This window comes from Lithobates pipiens, unplaced genomic scaffold (assembly GCF_037356315.1).
Source record: "Lithobates pipiens isolate NorthernLeopardFrog02 unplaced genomic scaffold, aLitPip1_a1.2 Scaffold_28, whole genome shotgun sequence".
In the NCBI taxonomy this organism is placed as follows: Eukaryota; Metazoa; Chordata; class Amphibia; order Anura; family Ranidae; genus Lithobates; species Lithobates pipiens.
In genome coordinates, this window is record NW_027507789.1 from 175,492,803 (window position 1) to 175,511,740 (window position 18,938).

The 18,938-nt window shown below is 42.4% G+C and overlaps 1 protein-coding gene across 2 annotated transcripts in view; it reads left to right on the forward strand.

Moving 5' to 3' along the window:
* Window positions 1–18,938, forward strand: part of LOC143935841 (zinc finger protein 281-like) — a 46,857-nt gene that overhangs the window by 22,719 nt on the left and 5,200 nt on the right. Inside the window, exons 2-6 of one of the 2 annotated variants that reach the window (XM_077459964.1) lie at window positions 4,761–4,886; window positions 5,834–5,863; window positions 10,615–10,738; window positions 16,137–16,220; window positions 16,864–16,982. In XM_077459964.1, coding sequence (XP_077316090.1) covers window positions 4,761–4,886; window positions 5,834–5,863; window positions 10,615–10,738; window positions 16,137–16,220; window positions 16,864–16,982 — 483 coding nt within the window. The remainder of the gene's footprint in view (window positions 1–4,760; window positions 4,887–5,833; window positions 5,864–10,614; window positions 10,739–16,136; window positions 16,221–16,863; window positions 16,983–18,938) is intronic. The other variant, XM_077459965.1, reaches the window with a different exon arrangement.

Below are 18,938 nucleotides of genomic sequence, written 5' to 3' on the forward strand. Positions count from 1 at the left end.
GAAACCTGCCAGTGCCAGTTAGTGCCACGTGCCAGTTAGTGCCATGTGCCTTCCAGTGCCACCTGCCAGTTAGTGCCACCTGCCGGTGCCATCCAGTGCCACCTGCCGATGCAATCCAATGCCACCTGTCAGTGCCCATCAGTTCCAACCTCAATGCCGCCCCATTAGTGCAGCTTATCAGTGAAGGAGAAAAAAAACGTATTTGCAAAATCTTATAACAAAAAAGTAGATTTTTTTTTTTTTAATTTTTAAATATTGTCTTTTTCTCTTGGCATGAGCAATTCTTATTGTCCGATGCCCAAGACATGCAATTCTGGGCACTGGGCAGAGGATTTAAATAACTGGCTCCTAACTTTTTCAGCTGGCTCCTAGATTTGTCAAGCCCTGGTTTAGGAGACATTTGCAAAAGACAGGCACTGCTGTCTACGGCGCACTGAGCGTGCGATCATGCTGTTAGCAGTGGCTTCCGCGCACGTGTGCGGGAGTGACGTCAATGCGGCTCCTGCCAATCACAGCGCCGGAGCCACCATACCCGGAAGGAAGATGGACGCTTTGTGGAAGAGGGGCCAGTGGTGACATCGCTGGCTCCTGTGTCAGGTAAGTGACACATAATGGGTTACTATGCGATGCATAGCGGTCCATTATGCTTTACCTTTGCAGGGAAACAAAGAGGAAGTAAAACCTATCAGGGTTTACTTCCTCTTTAAGGCATGACATAATGTACGTTGATGCAATTGTGCTAACACAGTGCAACAGCCCTGAATGCTAGAAAATAGCTCAAACAAAGAGCGAATAGCTAGGCTGGGGGAGATGCTGTTATGTCCTATAACTGCTGAAACTGCACTTTCAAAATCGAGAGTCTTTTTGACCAATCCTGAATAGGCTTCCATCATCTGCTTGTCAAAGACTGGAGTTTTATATGGGTTTTTTTTTTTTTTTTTTTATCAAATGCAGTCTGTGCATGATTTGGGCTTTTCTTTTTACATTTATTGTTTGTCTATCTTGTATGAAGTAGTTTATATCTTAAGACCCCCTTGCACATGGTGTTCGCCTGCAATGCCCCAGCAACAGACACATGCAGCATCCAGTCCCGCTGCAGGCAGCTTGTTGGGGCACTTTCACACTGAGATGCTTTTTGAACAAATAAAGGGTTAATGGTGCCCCTTCAAAGTGCTGCTGTATACACTGCTCTTAAAGTGGAAGTAAACCCATGGATTTAAACAGTTAAAAAAAAAAAAAAAGAAGGCGTGCCGGGAATGCTAACTGCACATTGGCTGTGCTCTCAGCTAAACTATCAAACCATCCAATGGCTGGTGTCATAACGAATCACATGTGCAGCACCATAGCAGTTGAAGATTAACCCCTTCCCGCCGAGCGTACGCAGATGTGCGTACTCAGCTTCCGGGGGTATACAGGGATGATGCCCGCACCTGCAGGCATCATCCCAGTACCGTTTTTTTTCAGCAGGCGATTGGCTATCCAGCCATAACAACCGATGCGACTAAAAGCCGCCCGGCTGTTATGCGGGAGGGGACGTCCCCCCCCCTCCCGCCGCAGTTACCAGTGCTCCCGCTCGATTGGGAGCACCGATTCACGTTCCGCTGCCTCCGGCTGCTGGGGAGGAACAGGCTTCGTTCCAGTCTCCTCATAGTAAACACGGAAGCGACGTCATTCTCTAGAGTCTTTGCTAAAAAATATATATATATAATGTTTGGGGGTTCCAAGTAATTTTATAGCAAAAAATATGGATTTTAACTTGTAAACACCAAATGCCAAAAATAGGCTTAGTCATGAAAGGGTTAAACAGAGGCAAAGATGGCAGCTTCCTTGGCTGAAAACGATAGGGGAGTTTACTTCCACTTTAAAGTGCCTCAAAGATGCTGCTTGCAGGACTTTTTATTTTTTTTAAACGTCTTTCAAGTGCACAGCTCCAGTGTGAATGCCCCTGGACTTTCACATTGGAGCGGCAGGAGAAGCGCTTTCCAGGTGCCATTTTTAGCGTTGTAGCGCCTGTAATGCGCCTCAGTGTGAAAGTAACCTTAGTGTTCTACTCTGGGTGGACGGGTCTGAGCGCTGTACAGAGTGGTATCGGCATTTAGGGCCCAGTACATTTGGGGGTGAGGTTCCAGACATGACGGGAGGCATGGCAGCTGAAATGCCCTGTATGCAAGAGGCATAACTTGTATGTAAACTGAATGACAAACATCTCTTCTAAAGAGCCTGCCGGAGATCAGCAGCATATCGATGCCACAGAGGAGGAAAAACTTTTGGTTTACATTTGCTTATTGTTTTTCTTTGCTGGTCTGGTCTACTATTTATGTTGGCTGGTGACTCTCAGAAGAATTTACTTGTTTTCTCTAGTTTTTGGCTACATCTTTTATCCGTCATTTTTGTTGAATGGCAGTTATATTCTGGAGCTAATTTATTAAAAAAATTAATATGATGTTCAGTAGATTACTGTCAATGGCTTGTGACATATTTCATGATTGCAATCCCTTGAGTGTGAATTTTTGTCCTAAGCGAAGACAATTTTTCTGCTATTTTTATTCTTGTTAGACATCAAATGTTTAACCACTTAAAGTGGTTTGTATTATACCCGCACATATCAAAAGAAGAAAAAAACCCTGTAAAGGCAAAAGCATAATGAGCTAGTATGCAGCGTCTACTAGCTCATTATGAAATACCTTAGAACTAGGTCCCCGTATCGCAGCCCGGTCCACGCTGGGAGCTGATCTTTTGCTCCCTGCATTTTTCTGGGTTCGCGGCTCTGGCACTGAGTGGCTGGAGCCACAATGAAGTCACTCCCGCACATGCCCGTGGGACTCTTCTTCCCGACCTTTAGCCGGGCATTCACAGCACATGCGCCGCTGACATCAGCGACTGCATGCAAAGTAAATATCTCCTAAACCGTACAGGTTTCGGAGATATACATTTTACCTACAGGTAAGCCTAATTTATAGGCTTACCTGTAGGTAAAAATAAAAAAATTGGTATAAAACCGCTTTTAAGGACCCAGCCTTTTTCTGACATATGTTGTTTACAAGTAAAATATGTATTTTTTTTGCTAGAAAATTATTAGAACCCCTAAGCATTAGATATATTTATTTAGCAGAGACCCTGGAGAATAAAATGGCGGGTGTTGCAATTTTTTATGTCTCACAATATTTGTGCAGTGTTTTTTCAAATGCAATTTTTGGGGGGCAATGCACTTAAATTTTAATGCAAAAAGCACAATACATAACCCAATTATTTTGTAAAATATGAGGTCATACTGAGTAAATGGATACCAAATGTCACGCTTTAAAATTGCCCATGCACCGGAGACGGACTACGTTAACTTTTAATTTTATTTTTTATTTTTAGACTACGTTAATTTTACTATCCATAGGCAATGCTTTGAAAGCTTTTACAGGTTTCCACATATATATTATATACATACAGTTGTGGTCTAGTGCCCATGATCTGACGTTAGCGGGAATACCTCGCATGTTTTGCATGATTGCCGTTTGCGTTTATTTTTTAGCACTTTTATTGCTGTCACAAGGAATGCAAACATCCTTGTGACAATAGGCACATGACAGGCAGTTCATGTTGGCAGAAAATTTCGATTTAGACTTGGGACTAAAATGGCATTTTCGTTTAAGTCTTCTGCAATTGTTTGTCGACTAAAATCTCCAGTACATTTTAGCCGACTAAAATCCAATGTGTGTAATTAAATTGGTAATGCCTTAGTTAACATTTCTCTACAATTTCCAAAACTTATATACTGCTGGAAGTATGACCATGCACTATAGACCAATGTAAATTTTGTTTATTTTAGTCAAAAGACTTGTGTTCATTTAGTCAACTAAATTAACACTGGTGACAGGTACTCTTTATGGCTGGATCAAGAAGACCCCAAGTCCCCCCTTTGTACTTTGCACAATACCTGCCTTTTTGGATTTTCAAAAAAAAATGCTGCCGCTGATGACATGTCGTTATTTCTGGGTGACCATTAGGGGTGCAACGGATCATCACTGATCCGTGATCCGAACGGGTCACCCCATTTGGATCAGCACACGCTGCGATCCGCAGAGTGCTCAGCGGGCTTGGCCTTAGGAAAGGCCGCGGCTTCGGCCTAATTCCGAAGCGGCGCCCATCTTGGTGCACCTGTCGGCGTTTACAAAATTTTAGACTACAGAAATCGGTGAAGCTGATTGGTTGTTGGGATCAACAGTATTTTTCTTGACCACCATCTTCATGTGTAATTCCAGCATAATTTGGCTCCCATGGTTTGTATATGTTATCAGTAAAGTTGTGTCGGACTTTGTGAGACATTGGGGAATAATCTTTTTTTTGCTCAGCTGCAGCGCGGGCATCGGCTTCCATTGTGCGTTTTCTTAAGCGCTGTTGGGAAAACATGAAAGAAGCTGATTGGCTCTAATGGGCAATGTCTTTGAGATAAAACATCCTGGACGCTCCCTCCCAGTTGTGTGTAACTCATCTAACATCATTTAAACTTGTTGGGCGGCATTCAAGAAAATTGACAGGCAGTTTCATTGTTTTACTGAAAATGCGTAATGGTATCTCACTGAATAATAAAGAAAAGCCAACATAATATCACTAATGCACATGCATTGCATCCAAATGGCTCAGCCAGTACAAGTTTACGAGTTTTTCAGTTGCTCCCTTTTATATTGTGTAAATGAGAAAAAAACTTGGCCTTCACAAGTTGATTCTGTAAGAATGTTAAAGCTCATCGTCCACCTGTTTTCTCACAGCTGTTCTTAAGAACTGAAAGAAATGGCTTCGATCCAAAACAAACTTCATCCATGAAGAAGGCCAGGCGTCCAAGCTCAGAAGCTCAGGAAGCAAAATCCAAACGCAGGCGGAGCGACTCCTCTAAAGTAAGAGCATTCCTGTGCTCGGGGGGATTCTACCTTCTTTCTTCTACTATTGTCATTGCAAATGTCCTGATCTGAGACTTAAAACAGAACTCCAGGCAAATATAATTGCAGAATTCTATAGAGCTAGAGCCAGATATGAGCTCCTTTTTTCTTATATCTGCAGGCATCCACTATGTGCACAGTTCAAAAGTCATCCAATAATGGTTGAAGTTTTTCTTCCTAAAGCTGTCATAGACTGTTCAAATATCGGCCATTTCAGCAGTTACCAGCTGAGAAGGTTCAAACCCATGTATGGGCAGGCTAAGTTGATCGATGCAATTATTGCCAGCGGATATAGTTGCTAGTAACAATCACTGTGTTTTCCCGGCTGGACCTTCTCATCACAGTGCCCCCTATACAGGATTTGCTCAGCCCGTGTGTCCTTTCCCGGCTCCCCTGTCCACCCGACAATGTCATCCTTTCCGCAGACCAGAGGGCTGAAGGAGCTCCGGAGCCATTCAGATCTGCAGCTCATTCTGCCCCTTACCCTGCTGATAGGATGAAAGTGGTGGGTGGGGGGCCCAGGAGACGACACACGGGGATGGTCGCACAGCAAGAGGTGAGCAGCGAGCGCGATCTGTGGTGGCCCTGTGCGAATCGCAGTCGCTGCTCAACTCTTGCTGTGCGGCCCGGTCATCAACAGGCCACGGAATGACACCTGTCCATGGCCCATAGGTTGGAGACCCCTTCTATTGAGAATTATACAAGCCAATCATACAGATATGCTATCAATAGTCAGACAGCATTAAAAATAACTGGATTAAGGGATGTTCCTATTTGCCTGGTGTTCAGATTTAAAGCATTATTAAACCCAAACACAAACCTTTATTACATTACAGCTTACCAGAACTTGGATGTGGTGTCTGCATAAGTTTTTATTTTTATTTTATTTGTTTTTTCTCCTTTAGGCTTTCCTTCTATTTTCATCTGGTGATCCAGTAAGTTTTGTTTTTTTCAAAAGAACATGCTCTCTTCCAGATGTATCAATGTACAGGGATGAGACATACCGTTCAACACTGGCAGGGGTGCCTGTAATGATTAACCTTCTGAAATGTTTATCCAAAAAAAATAACTGGTTACTGATTATAAAGTGTTAGCTGAAGCTTTGATTTGTTATACTGCGTACACATGACCGGACTTTCCGGCAGACTAGGTCTGAAGGGATTAGTCCGTCGGAAAATCCCATTGTGTGTGGGCTAGTCCGATAGGTTTTTTTTTTTTTTTTTTTTTTTTTTTCGAAAAACGGACGCACCTAAAATTGAACATGTTTCAAATCTATCCCACAGACTCCATTCCGACAGACTAAAAATCGGGAAAACAGTTTGTCTGTGTGCTGGTTCGAAGGACCAAATATGAAGCAAGGGAAGCTATTGGCTATTGAACTTCCTTGTTTACATCATCACGTTCAAAATGAACGGACTTAGTCCATTCGTGTGTGGCCAAGTCCGTTCGTTCGGGAAGACCGCCGGACCTAGTCTGCCGGAAAGTCCGGTCGTGCGTACGTGGCATTAGTGTATCTAAATCTGCTAGTGCATTTAACATTACTCCCACAGACTGAAAATGCTGCGGTCTGCTGTGCCCCCTGTGCTTACTCATCCAGAGTTGGAGGTGTGTTACTGGCCAGATCACCAGTTGAAACCAAGAGAAAAGAAGCCTAAATAAAATCTTTGATTTTATTCATTCTTTTAGTTATTTTTGATCTTCTTTTTTTTTTCCCCCTTCATTCTTTTGTTGGCTGTGTCTGTCTGTTCCTGCCCACATTGTCAATGTTGGTGTTTGGGATAGGTGATCTGTACACACACAAGTTCATATATTTGTAGGATTAAATGTGCACAGCTGTTTCCACTATTTGACTACATGAACAAATCTAAATAGATTGTGAGTAGTTCCACCCACTATACAGAAAAATCAGTGTATTTAAGATACTAAACTGGACAAAATATAAAGTATTAATATAAAATGAGCTTTTTATGCAGATGATTTATGGAAACATATGGGAAGTATCTTTTTTTTTTTTTTTTTTTTGTTATGGTGTCCTCACTTCACCATTTAACCCTCTCTACATCTGATTATCACCATAAATCGTCCGCGTGGATACCCCACGATGGAAAGGAAGAACGGGGAAATGCTCATGTAAACAAGCATTTCCCCGTTCTCCCTAAGGACGCTGATCACCGCTCCCTGTGATCGGGAGCAGTGATCAGTGTCGTGTCACACACAGCCCCTCCCCCCACAGTTAGAATCCCTCCCTAGGACACACTTAACACCTACAGTGCCACCTAGTGGTTAACCCCTTCACTGGAAGTCACATTTACACAGTAATCAATGCATTTTTAATTGCACTGATCGCTGTATAAATGTCAATAGTCCCTAAATAGAGCAAAAAGTGTCCGATCTGTCCGCCATAATGCCGCAGTCTCGATAAAAATCATTGCTGCCATTACTAGTAAAAAAAAATTTTTTTTTTATAAAAATGGCATAAAACTATCCCTTATTTTGTAGACGTTATAACTTTTGCGCAAACCAATCAAGCGCTTATTGCAATTTTTTTTTTTTTTTTTTTACCAAAAATATGTAGAATACGTATTGGCCTAAACTGAGGGGAAAAAATGTTTTTTTTATATATTTTTTGGGGATATTTGTTATAGCAAAAAGTAAAAAATAATGCGTTATTTTCAAAATTGTCGCTATTTTTTGTTTATAGCACAAAAACTAAACAGCAGAGATGATCAAATACCACCAAAAGAAAGCTCTATTTGTGGGGAAAAAGGACGTAAATTCTGTTTGGGAGCCACATCACACGGCCGCGCAATTGTCAGTTGAAGCGACGCAGTGCCGAATCACAAAAAGTGCTCTGGTCTTTGGCCAGCCAAATGGTCCTGGGCTTAAGTGGTTAAACAGCGACAGAGCTTGGGCAGGAAGGGAGGTGTAAGTGCTCTGTATTGAAATAGTTAAACACTGTCCCAGCCTGACGCTTAAAAACCACTGTAATGTGCTGCTACAGCAGCGCTATGCCGTCAGTATAGCCGTGCTGCCCCATTGATTTCAATGGGCAGGAACGGTGTATACGCAGCTCCAAAGATGCTGCTAGCAGGTTTTTTTTGAGCGTTCAGCCAGCGCACTGCTCTAGTGTGAAAGCAGCGGCCGTTTCAGGGCGCTTGGCAGGCGCTATTTGTGTGAAAGGGGTCTTAGTGTAGCAATATGGTTAGATTTAATGAAGGTACAACATTTAGTAACTTACATGGTGGTTGATTAAAAGAACCACATCTAAGTATGCAGGCAGGCATCCAGGGTAAAGCTGTTCACGTAGACCGTCCTCCCCACCGTCAGCTCTCACCGCTGTCAGTCTGCAATCATGACCGGGAAGACCACCCTGCAGCAAAGCGACCTAAAAACCAAGGCTTGAACCGCTCGTGGAGCACAGCGTGGAAGGGATGTTGATGGGGGGGTGTGGAGGATGGTCTATGTGAACAACTTTACCCCGGATGCCTGCATACTTAGATGTGCCTGTTATAATCATCAACAATGTGAGTTGCTAAATGTTGTACCTTCATTAAATGTAACCATTTTGCAACACTTAGCGGTGCCTCTCTTCTCTTATGTTCAGTTGTGACATGATAAACGAGCAATGTCTTGATATACGTATAAGTAGTGTCAGGTCAAAATTTATAAAGAAAAATTAGCTTGATTTGCAAAACACTGACCAAGTTTTACTGTACATTTGTTGACATTTTAATTAGTTTGAAATGTGTCGGGTTCTATAGAGTACAGCTTGTGGCAGCCACACAAACGCACGCATTCTGAGCTGCAGATTTTTCATCATGCATCAGGGGTAGACAACCTTTAAAGAGGTGGAGATCTATCTGAACAACACAAGAGAAGTCCAAGATTGGCGGGTTGTGTTGCTCAATGTCACCACCTCACACCTGATTTCAACCTCTGCCATACTACCTTGTCACAAACGCGTGCATTGCACGGCAGTCATGGGTTTAAATCGGGTGGCAATGAGGCAACATGTCGCCACCTCACCCACTGTCAACATACACTCGGATGGCTTTTCAGCACACACTCTGACCGCTTTTCAGAGTAGCAGCAGTTCCTGCTGCTTCTACGAATGAACCCTTAGTTTCATTTAACAGTGGCGCCCTTAGGGCTCCTTCATACATTAAGTTGGGGGTGGTAAAACGGCAGGATATAATGGAGGTGTATGTTTAAGCGCAGTAAAGCTGCAGGTACACTGCACCCGTGGTGAGGGTAAACCGCAGCACATCAGTGTGAAAGCAGTCCTATACTGTTATGCTCAGTCTAGTGCTGCATGCTGACCTCTGGAATGGCGTGTCAGCAAGCCCAGACTGGTCTACAAGTCACCTGTCCATGATCTACTGCTAGATCATGATCCATGGGTTGCAGACCCCTGACATAGATAATACACAACAATGATTTTCCTTAGGAAACAAATTGCTAACTACATTCAGCACTGCAGAGGAGATGGCAGCTCTGAAATTCCATCTACCCTCATGTTGAGATTATCGGTTGTCTATTGTCAGAAGAATTTAACATTAGTCTTGCCTGTGGTCTCCCTGCTGCTGATCTTTTCCTTATTACTGATTGACCATGTCTGGGATGCCACTCTGCCGTCTTCTTTTTAAATCTGATGACTGATGAAAAATATTCAAGCAGCAGCATAAGAAGTGTAACAAAAACAAATCCGCAGAATAAATGAATCGCAAGCAGAGTGATCCTTGCTTGGCAGGTCCTCTGGTTCCACTTTCTCTTTAGCAAGGAGAACCAGGAGTAGCGGCATCACCAAATCTCACTTCATATCTGAGAGTCGTAGTTGTCTAGTGCCTTAGATCTCACACTGCAGATATAAATATAAGGCTCGAGGCACAAGAAGTACACTGCTATTTTTTTAGGAGAAATTCAAGACAAAATGTAACTTTTTGAAGGGACTCCTTACATAGCATTGCTGGATGTTCCCTATAAAATAGCAAATCTTTCCACATTTTCGGTTGACTTTAAGGCCCCTTTCACAGGGGCGGGATACATTTTTCTCAGCGGCGGATCTGTCTGCTGAGCGGGTGGATGACAGGTCTGTGTTCATGCCGCTTATAGAGTGGGCACGGACGCAGCCCACTCCGCTTTGTGGGTAGTTGGCTGTAAATGTGCTGGCTGCCTATTTACACCTGGCTACCTTCCGATTTGATCCTGCTAGACAGAGAGGGCCGGATCCCCTTCCATTCATTTTTGCCGGATCAGGTATAGACGCACAAGTCTGCTTGCAACTGCTGCTGCTGCATAGAGGAGAATTGGGGGAGGGGGGGGGGGTGTCTGATTGGGTCTGCCTGAAAAATGTAAATGTGGACCCGCTCAGACCACTCATGTGAAAGGGGCCTAAGGCATGTTATGGGGTTGCAGTGGATTAGGCATACAGATCCTTCTATTCTTTGGTAATTTCCCATTAGTATGTTCCTAGGTGTCTGTCCGATTGTAGGTTTGTTGGTACCTAAACCAGTACAGCACAGTTCTTTTAAGACAGCAGTGCTGCTATATGCTGTGGTGTGTATGAGCCTCACGTGTGTGTGTGTGTGTGTGTGTGTGTGTGTGTCGGTCTCTATCCTAAGATCCACCGTTCAGTTTTCAGCTGGATTCAGCAGGTTTCTGATTGCATTTCTTTTTTTCCTACCAGTCATTAGGTTGTGATGGTGAAGCTGCTAATCTGTCTCCAAATCAGAAACCTCATATATGTGAACATTGCAGTGCTGCTTTTAGGAGTTCCTATCATCTACGAAGGCATGTGCTGATACACACAGGTATGTTAATTGTCCTTTAAGCTGCTTCAGATGATAAAAGATCTCGGACACCTGTGGTTTGTCCTGTGGCTACGTGTCTAGCCATGTTCCTTTATTTATTTTTATTATCTCTTTTTATATTTATATATAATATTATACACTATATTATATGTAGGTTTAACTGGAACTCGGATAATAAACAATGCATGTTCTAAAATGTATTGTGTTCAATACTGCTAGAACAGTGTTCTTGTAATCCTACACCTCCTGCAACCAGACTGTGTGCTCCCCACTATGCATGTGCAAGATATGTTCAGTAACCTCTTGGGACATGTCCCAGGAGGTTAAGGGCGGAGAGTGGGTGTCATGGGGTAAACGTCTGCAATTATTGCCTAGGTGAGACTTAAAGAGGTGGGAGTGGGTACTTTTCAGAAAAATTCAGTGACCCTTCCGTTTTTGATGGCTGGTTCACTTTACTTTACATGAGCAACAATACTTATTTAACTGGTTCTGGACTGCCTTCTGCACATTTACTGCAACTTGGCTGCGTGAAACTACGTACCTGTATGTCGCTTCGTGCAGTAGCCTCTGGAGGCACGTGCCCGCTGATTGGCTCCCCCTCTGTCCAACCCACCGGTGATCATTCCCAAGAGGCAGAACAGCGATCTGCCTATGTAAACAAGGAAGATCACCATTCTGATGGGAGAACATAGAGATTTTGTGTTCCTGCGAAGCAAAAACGAGGATCTCTGTCTTCCCCCAGAGTTCCCCCTAGGGACACATTTAACCCTTTGATCGCTCCTGATAACACCTTCCCTGCCAGTGTCATTAGTACAGTGACGATTTTTATCACTGATCATTGTATTAGGCCTCGTACACACGATCGGACTTTCCTACAGGAAATGTTCGATGATAGGCTGTTGGCTGTAAATCCGACCATGTGTATGCTCCATCGGACATAAATTAGCATTCATAATGGAGAATTAACATTCGTGGCGTGGCGATTAATTATTGAATTATGAAATCTCTAAATGCAGCTCACATTCTATTCATTAACGGGATAATAATGAACCTACTTTGTTTGCAATAATTCCATCAGTATTGCCAGCAAATTTTCAAAGGCTTTTTTTTTTTTCTAGTGATATCAAGAATAATATTAATATGCTTTTTTTTTTTTTTTGGCAAGTTACCACAGCACCATTATCCTGTAGTTTTTAAGATCAAAGCTACAACTATGTTGGTGCCCCTTGTCAATTTTACATAGTATTTTTTAAAATGTAACTGCCTTCTCCCAAACTGTGCATCACAGGACACAGAGCCATAGTATTTACTATGTGGGTTATAGGCCACCTTCAGGTGATGGACACTGGCACTACCTATATAACCCTCCCACTGGTATGAGTACCTCAGTTTTTTTTCACCAGTGTCTAAGGTGTAGGTCATGAGTGAAGCTGCGCTGAGCTCTACTGGAGCAATCCTTGCTGGGGCTAGCCATGCAGCCGGATCCCTTAAAAGTGTCTGGCGGAATTGAATGGTACCCGGGCCTAACAGATGCTTTTCGCATGGAGTCAATCCGATCAGTAATCTCCATCCTATGGGAGGGGAGAACTTCTGACGTCAATTGACATCAAGCATGCTTTTCTCCATGTGCAGAAATTTGTACGCTTTAAGGTAGAAAATCTTAATTTCCAATTTGTAGCTCTGCCTTCAGTCTAGCTACTGCACCTTGAGTGTTTACAAAGGCCCTGGCTCCTCCTTTAACCAGGTTAGGGGCTCAAGGTATAAAGATACTAGCCTGTTTAGATGATCTACTGTTTAATCAATCAGTAGCCCGCTTAAAACCAAAGTTTGGTCACCACAGTGAGCTACCTGGAATACCTAGGTTAGATTCTCAACCTAGAAGAATCCTCCTTAAAACCATCAAGGAGATTGTGGTGCCTGGGGCTGATCATAGATAAAAGCTCAGAAGAGGGTGTTTTTGCCCCAGGAAAGGATCAGTTCCATAAGGTAACCGATTCAGTTGATCAAAACAAAGAAGAATCCTTCTATTTGACTTTGCATGAAATTGTTGGGAAAGATGGTGGCTTCTTTCAAGGCTCTTTCTTATGCGCAGTTTCATTCAAGACTGCTGCAAAACAGTATCCTGTCAACTTGGAACAAGAAGGTCCAAGCTCTGGGCTTCCCAATGCGTTTTCCCCCCAAAGTGTGTCAGAGCCTCAATTGGTGGTTGATATACAAGAATAAAAAGAAAAAAAAGAAAATCCTTTCTACTAGTTACCTGGAAGGTGGTAACAGATGCCAGCCTTCTGGGCTGGGAAGCAGTCCTATAAAGAACCGTCTGTCCACGGGAAATGGTCCAAATCAAAGATGACCTTGTCCATCAATTTTCTAGAGATTCGGACTTGTACGCCTGCCCCTGGAGGCCTGGATGCTCAGACTACGGAATTGTCCTATCATGATCCAATCTGAAAATGCCACCGCTGTGGCCTATATCAATCACAAAGGGGCATGAGAAGTCGTGCAGCCCATAGAGAGGTGACTCGTATTCTATCTTGGGAAACAACATTCCTTTCCTATCTGCAATTTTCATTCCAGGGATAGGGAATTGGCAGGTGAACTACTTGAGTTGCCAGCAGTTGTTCACGGGAGAACGATCCCTTCACCTCGACATCTTTCTGTCATTATGTCAAAAATGGGGAGTTCTGAACGTGGATCTGTTTGCATCCAGGTTCAACAAGATTGACAACTTTGTGTCAAGGATGACAAGGGATCTGATGGCATTCGGAACAGATGCCTTGGTTTTTCAGTGGGATCAGTTGTTCACTGATCTATACGATCCCTCCTGTTCTGCTTCTGAACCTTCTCGCAGGATCAAGCAAGAAGGGAAGGAGGTGATTCTTGTGGCCCAGGAGATCTTGGTTTGCAGAGATCGTAAAAATAGCGGTAGGGGACCTTTGGACCCTACAGCTATGGCCAGACCTTCTCTCGCAAGGTCCGGTATTCCATCCTACCTTACAAATGCTAAATTTAGCGGTTTAGCTATTGAGATCCACAGTCTAACAAATCGTGGGCAGTTAGCTTCAGTAGTTTCTACTTAGTTAATACTAGGAAGCCGGCCTCCGGAGTCGTATACCATAGAATCTCTGGAAGGCATAAGTCTCCTGGTGTGAATCAAGGGTTTGGCACCCCAGGAAATGTCATAGGTAGGATCCTTGAATTCCTACAGATGGTACTCAAGGCCAGCTTTATTTCTAATCCTATCATCTACTATTTCTAAATTGATTCGTCAAGTGATTGTTCATATTAAAGCGGACTTCACCAGCACTGTTAGTGCTTCTTGGGCAGTGCATCACCAAGCCTCCAAGGCTGCAACTTGGTCCTCAGTCCATACATTTACCAGATTCTATCAAGTAGATGTAAAAGATCATGAGGATATCGCCTTTTGTCGCCTAGTGTACTGCAGGCTGCAGTATGAGTCCTCTAGTCTCTTGGTGCCCAACTTTAATGCGTCTCCCTCCCTTCAGTTGGCATTGCTACGGGACATCCCACGTAGTAACTACTATGACTCTGTGTCCTGTGATGTACGATAAGAAAATAGGATTTTTTTAACCGATTACCTGTAAAATCATTTTTTTTTAAGTACATTACAGGACACAGAGTGGTTCCTCCCTTCTTTAGTATACATGTATTGCTTTGCTACAAAACTGAGGTACTCCCACCAGTGGGAGGGGTTATATAGGGAGTGCACTTAATTTAGGGTGTGCCAGTGTCCATCACCTGAAGGTGGCCTATAACCCACATAGTAACTACTATGGCTCTGTGTCCCAGGATGTACTTCAAATAAAAGGATTTTTACAGGTAAGCTGTTATACAAATCCTATCTTTTTATTTTTTATTTTTTTGGGCAACCACAGCACCATTATTTTTTAAAATATAACTGCCTACTCCGAAACTGTCATTTTGAAGTAAAATGCATAGCCAAGTATTCTACAGTTTTTTTTTTTTTTTTTTTTTTTTTTATTGCTCATTAAAAAGAAACGTATAAAATTAGACATGCTATCTGCCAATATAACTTGACCAAAAAGTACATTCTATGCATCCAAAAATATACCAAATCAAATAATTATTCAATCAAAAAATGCCAAAGCAATAATTCCAAGGCCAATAATAACACTTTATCTCCTCCGATTCTACAACATGGCTGGTTGACGAACGGCTGTTCAGAAACTAACTGAAAAGCGAGAGTCAACACTCTCCAAACATCTACTAAAACAAAATTAGCAAGAGGAGTCCAAAGGGTGGCGCTAAAGAGCTGAAAAACAACATCATACATCACTATGTTCGCAGTTGTTGCCCAACGATTGTGTGGCCATGTGTAAGCAAGACAGGGTTGGGAAAACGCCCTTCGAACAAAAGTCCACGGTTTTGTTGGCCAACAATACGATCGTGTGTACAAGGCTTTAGTGTCATTGGTCCCCAAAAAGTGTCCGATTTGGCCACTGTAATGTCGCAGTCCCGCTAAAAATCGCTGATCGCCGCCATTTTGTAGTAAAAAAAAAAATGAATTTCAATAAAAATATCCCATTGTTTAGCTTGCGCGAAAGTAATGGCTTCTACAATCAATATCCACTTATTGGGATTTTACAATAAAATACGTAGCAGAATACATATTGGCCCAAATTGATGACGAAATTTGATTTTTTTTTTTTTTTTTTTTTTTTTATTGGATATGTTTTTATAGCAGAAAATGTAAAATTTTTGTTTTCAAAATTGTCGCTTTTTTTTGTTTAGTGCAAAAAAAAAAACTGCAGAGGTGATCAAATACCACCAAAAGAAAGCTCTATTTGTGGGGGAAAAAGGACATCAATTTAATTGGGGTACAGCGTCGCACGAGCGCGTGATTGTCAGTAAAAGTAACGCAAAGCCGTATCGCAAAAAATGGCCCATGAAGGGGTTACAACCTTCCAGGCCTGAAGTGGTTAAACTGAAGTAATTTTATGTTTGTCATTTAGTTCTATAGTAAAGGAATGGGGGCAGATATATTTACATAAAGCAGCTTGTTTGGTGTTGATGCATAGCCCACCTTTCCAGCCTTTATTCCCGGTCTCCAAACTCGCAAGACTTTTTAGGTGCCTAAAAGATCTGATTAGCCAGGCCTGTGGAGGGAGGGAAGTTGCTTACATCACAATGTGATGGGAAGACTAGGAAGTCTGGACTACCTTGGGACTGACTTGGCACTGATATGTGTTGTATACAATATAGTGTAGCAGAGGTGGGTTGTTTAATTTGGGTGTAGAAAAACATTTCCACGTCTATCAGTCTCTTTAATGAGTATTATTTAATTTTAAAAGGTTTTACAATGGGTACAAACAAAGTTTATTCATTCCAAATACAACTTCCTTTTGCATTCTTTTTATAGGTGAAAGGCCATTTCAGTGCAGTCAATGCAATATGAGCTTCATTCAGAAGTATTTGCTACAACGACATGAAAAGATACACAGTGGTATGTATAAAAAAAAGCTTTGCGGAGGCTACTTATGCAAAAATTGCAATATCACTTAAATGTAAACAAGCTTTGACACCCCAGACTACGCATATCAAAAGAATACCAGTGAGCTTGATATTTATTTTATTTTTTTTCCCCTATTTTGTGACTCATCTTTTTAGCATCACATTTAGCATTCAGCTGGCATGTAATGTGTCCATTGCAGAAGTATATTTGGTAATTTATGCACCAATAATTTATACTAAGCTTGCCTTGTTCAAAACTTGAGCTGTATTATAAAGAGAGCCTGTGTTGAGAGAGGATATATATATATATATATATATATATATATATATATATTTGTAATTTCTCTAGCCACTAGTGGTTTCTGAAAATGCTAGATTCCTGGCATGTTCGTGTTCCGTTAAGCTTCGTTGCGCTTTAAAAGTCTGTGTCCCAGATTTGTTAAAGTACGTAGCAAGTGGGGCTGCTTTATAATTTGTTTTCACCATCTTGATGCAGATTCTCTCTGCTTTTTAATTTTTTTATTTGCTTTGCTATTGCCAATCCTACAATTTGCGTGCGTACCTAGGCTGAACTGTGAGGACCTACAGCCAATTCTAACTGGGACTTTGCTTATTTAATTTTTTCTTCCCTCTAGGTGAAAAACCTTTTAATTGTGATCAGTGCAACATGAAGTTTATCCAGAAGTATCACATGGAGAGACACAAGAGGACTCATAGTGGGGAAAAGCCATATAAGTGTGACACTTGTCTGCAGGTACAAATTTTTTTGCATGCCATCAAGTAGATTAGTGGAAAATTCTGGTTGTATACCCTCTCCTATCCATAGACCTGCCCATTCTTTGCAGTGCTCTGCTCTTTAAAGAAGTTACTGAGGCACTGGGCATTGCAGGGTGTATGCATGCACCGTTGCCACAAAACAAAAAAATTCCTAGCGTGATACTGAAAGGAAATTTAGCTGTGTGAACAGTCTGGCCTGGCAGTTTTAAGTTCTTGCTTGCACAGTCTGTTTGCCACAGATTTAATAGGATAAATAGAAGCCTTCCAGATGGGCGAGCGACTCTGTGAAAGTTTGCACTTAAATAAGTATGGGGTTTGGTGTTTTTGCTGATTTATACTTGCCTGGGTGGATGCTCTAACACTGAGAACCGAGCTATCTAACACCGATCGCTTGGTTCTCACAGATTCCTGAGCAAAGAGCTGATGACTATCAGTCACTGCGCTCTGCCCCCTTCTCGCTTACTGGGAAGATGGGCTGTGTAGAGGCGGGAGTGGCTGGCTCAGACTCCATGGCTCACTTTTCACTTCAGCCCACTGTCTGCTGGGCCACAGAAGTACAACCAAACAAGCTTTGGCTGTACTTCGACCTTTAAAACCAACCCTGAAGCTAGAATAAAAACTTCAAAATAAGGTTTATCTTTTAGTGCCGGTTCACACAGGGGCGGCTTCAAAGTCACTCGACTCTGAAGCCACCCCACACAGCGTGATTCAGCGTGGCTTGCAAACAACTTCTTTTAATAGAATTCATTGCGTGCCACTCCGAAGTCAGCCTAGAGTGGTGCGGGAGCCTTTTTCTAAGGCGGAGCTACTTGAGCCGCTCCTATTAGGTTGCATTGTATGGAGTGCGACTTGTCAGATGGCCAAGACGCCTGACAGGTCACCCCTGTGTGAACCGGCACTTGAAAGACACAGTAACTACTTGTCCCTCAGACTGCAACACTGATCTTTGCTCTAATGAAGTAACTATGCGGTCTGAAAAATCATTGGTATTCAAACTTACAAGAATGTCGGATGCATGGTTTCTTATTGCACTTGGGGGTTCCTTCCACTTGCCTCTACCTCACTACAAGGAAAAATAGTGACGGGCCAAAGATCTAGGAGAGCGAACATTCCTGGCTTGGGTGGGAGAAGATGGGTAAGTATTTTTTTTTTTTTTTTTTTTATTACAGTGAGCGCTGTAACCTAGTGTATGTGAAGCCAAAACAGTTTTTTTTTGTTTTGTTTTTTGAGAGCAGCAAATGATTAAAAAGAATACCGTATTTTCCGGCGTATAAGACTACCTTTTACATGTAAAAAAATTGGCCAAAAAGCAGGGGTCGTCTTATACGCCGGGTCAGCCCCTCGGATGGCTGCTTGGTGTTCGGTAATACTGTATGTAGCTTCGGCTACATACAGTATATACCGCTGAGCCAATCCTGGTGAGCGATGTATTCAAATGAATACAAAGCCTGCTCGGAGTGGAGTAACGACCTCTGCCAATCCGAGCAGGCTACTCTGTAGCCTGCTCGGATTGGCTTGGAGAGTCAGAGAGGCGCGGGCTGATGATGTTACAGCCTCTGCCAATCCAAGCAGGCTTTGTATTCATTAATAGAATACATCGCTCGCTGTGATTGGCTCCAGCAAATGCAGGAAGAAGGAAGAAATATGAAGCCTCGAAAGCCGGGTCGTCTTATACGGTAAGTACAGTTTTAAAAGAGTTTTTGTCCTGTAAGATTAGGGGGTCGTCTTGTATGCCGGGTCGCCTTATACACCGGCAAATACGGTAAGTTTGCAGATGATAGACTTTATAGGCATAACACAGGTATAAGTTAGAAATTAATTTTTAATTGTCTTGTATGTTTTTGTAGCAAGTATTTTTAATTTATACGTGTTATGCCTATAAAGTCTATCATCTGCAAACTTATTCTTTAAAATCCAATTTATCAGGACATGG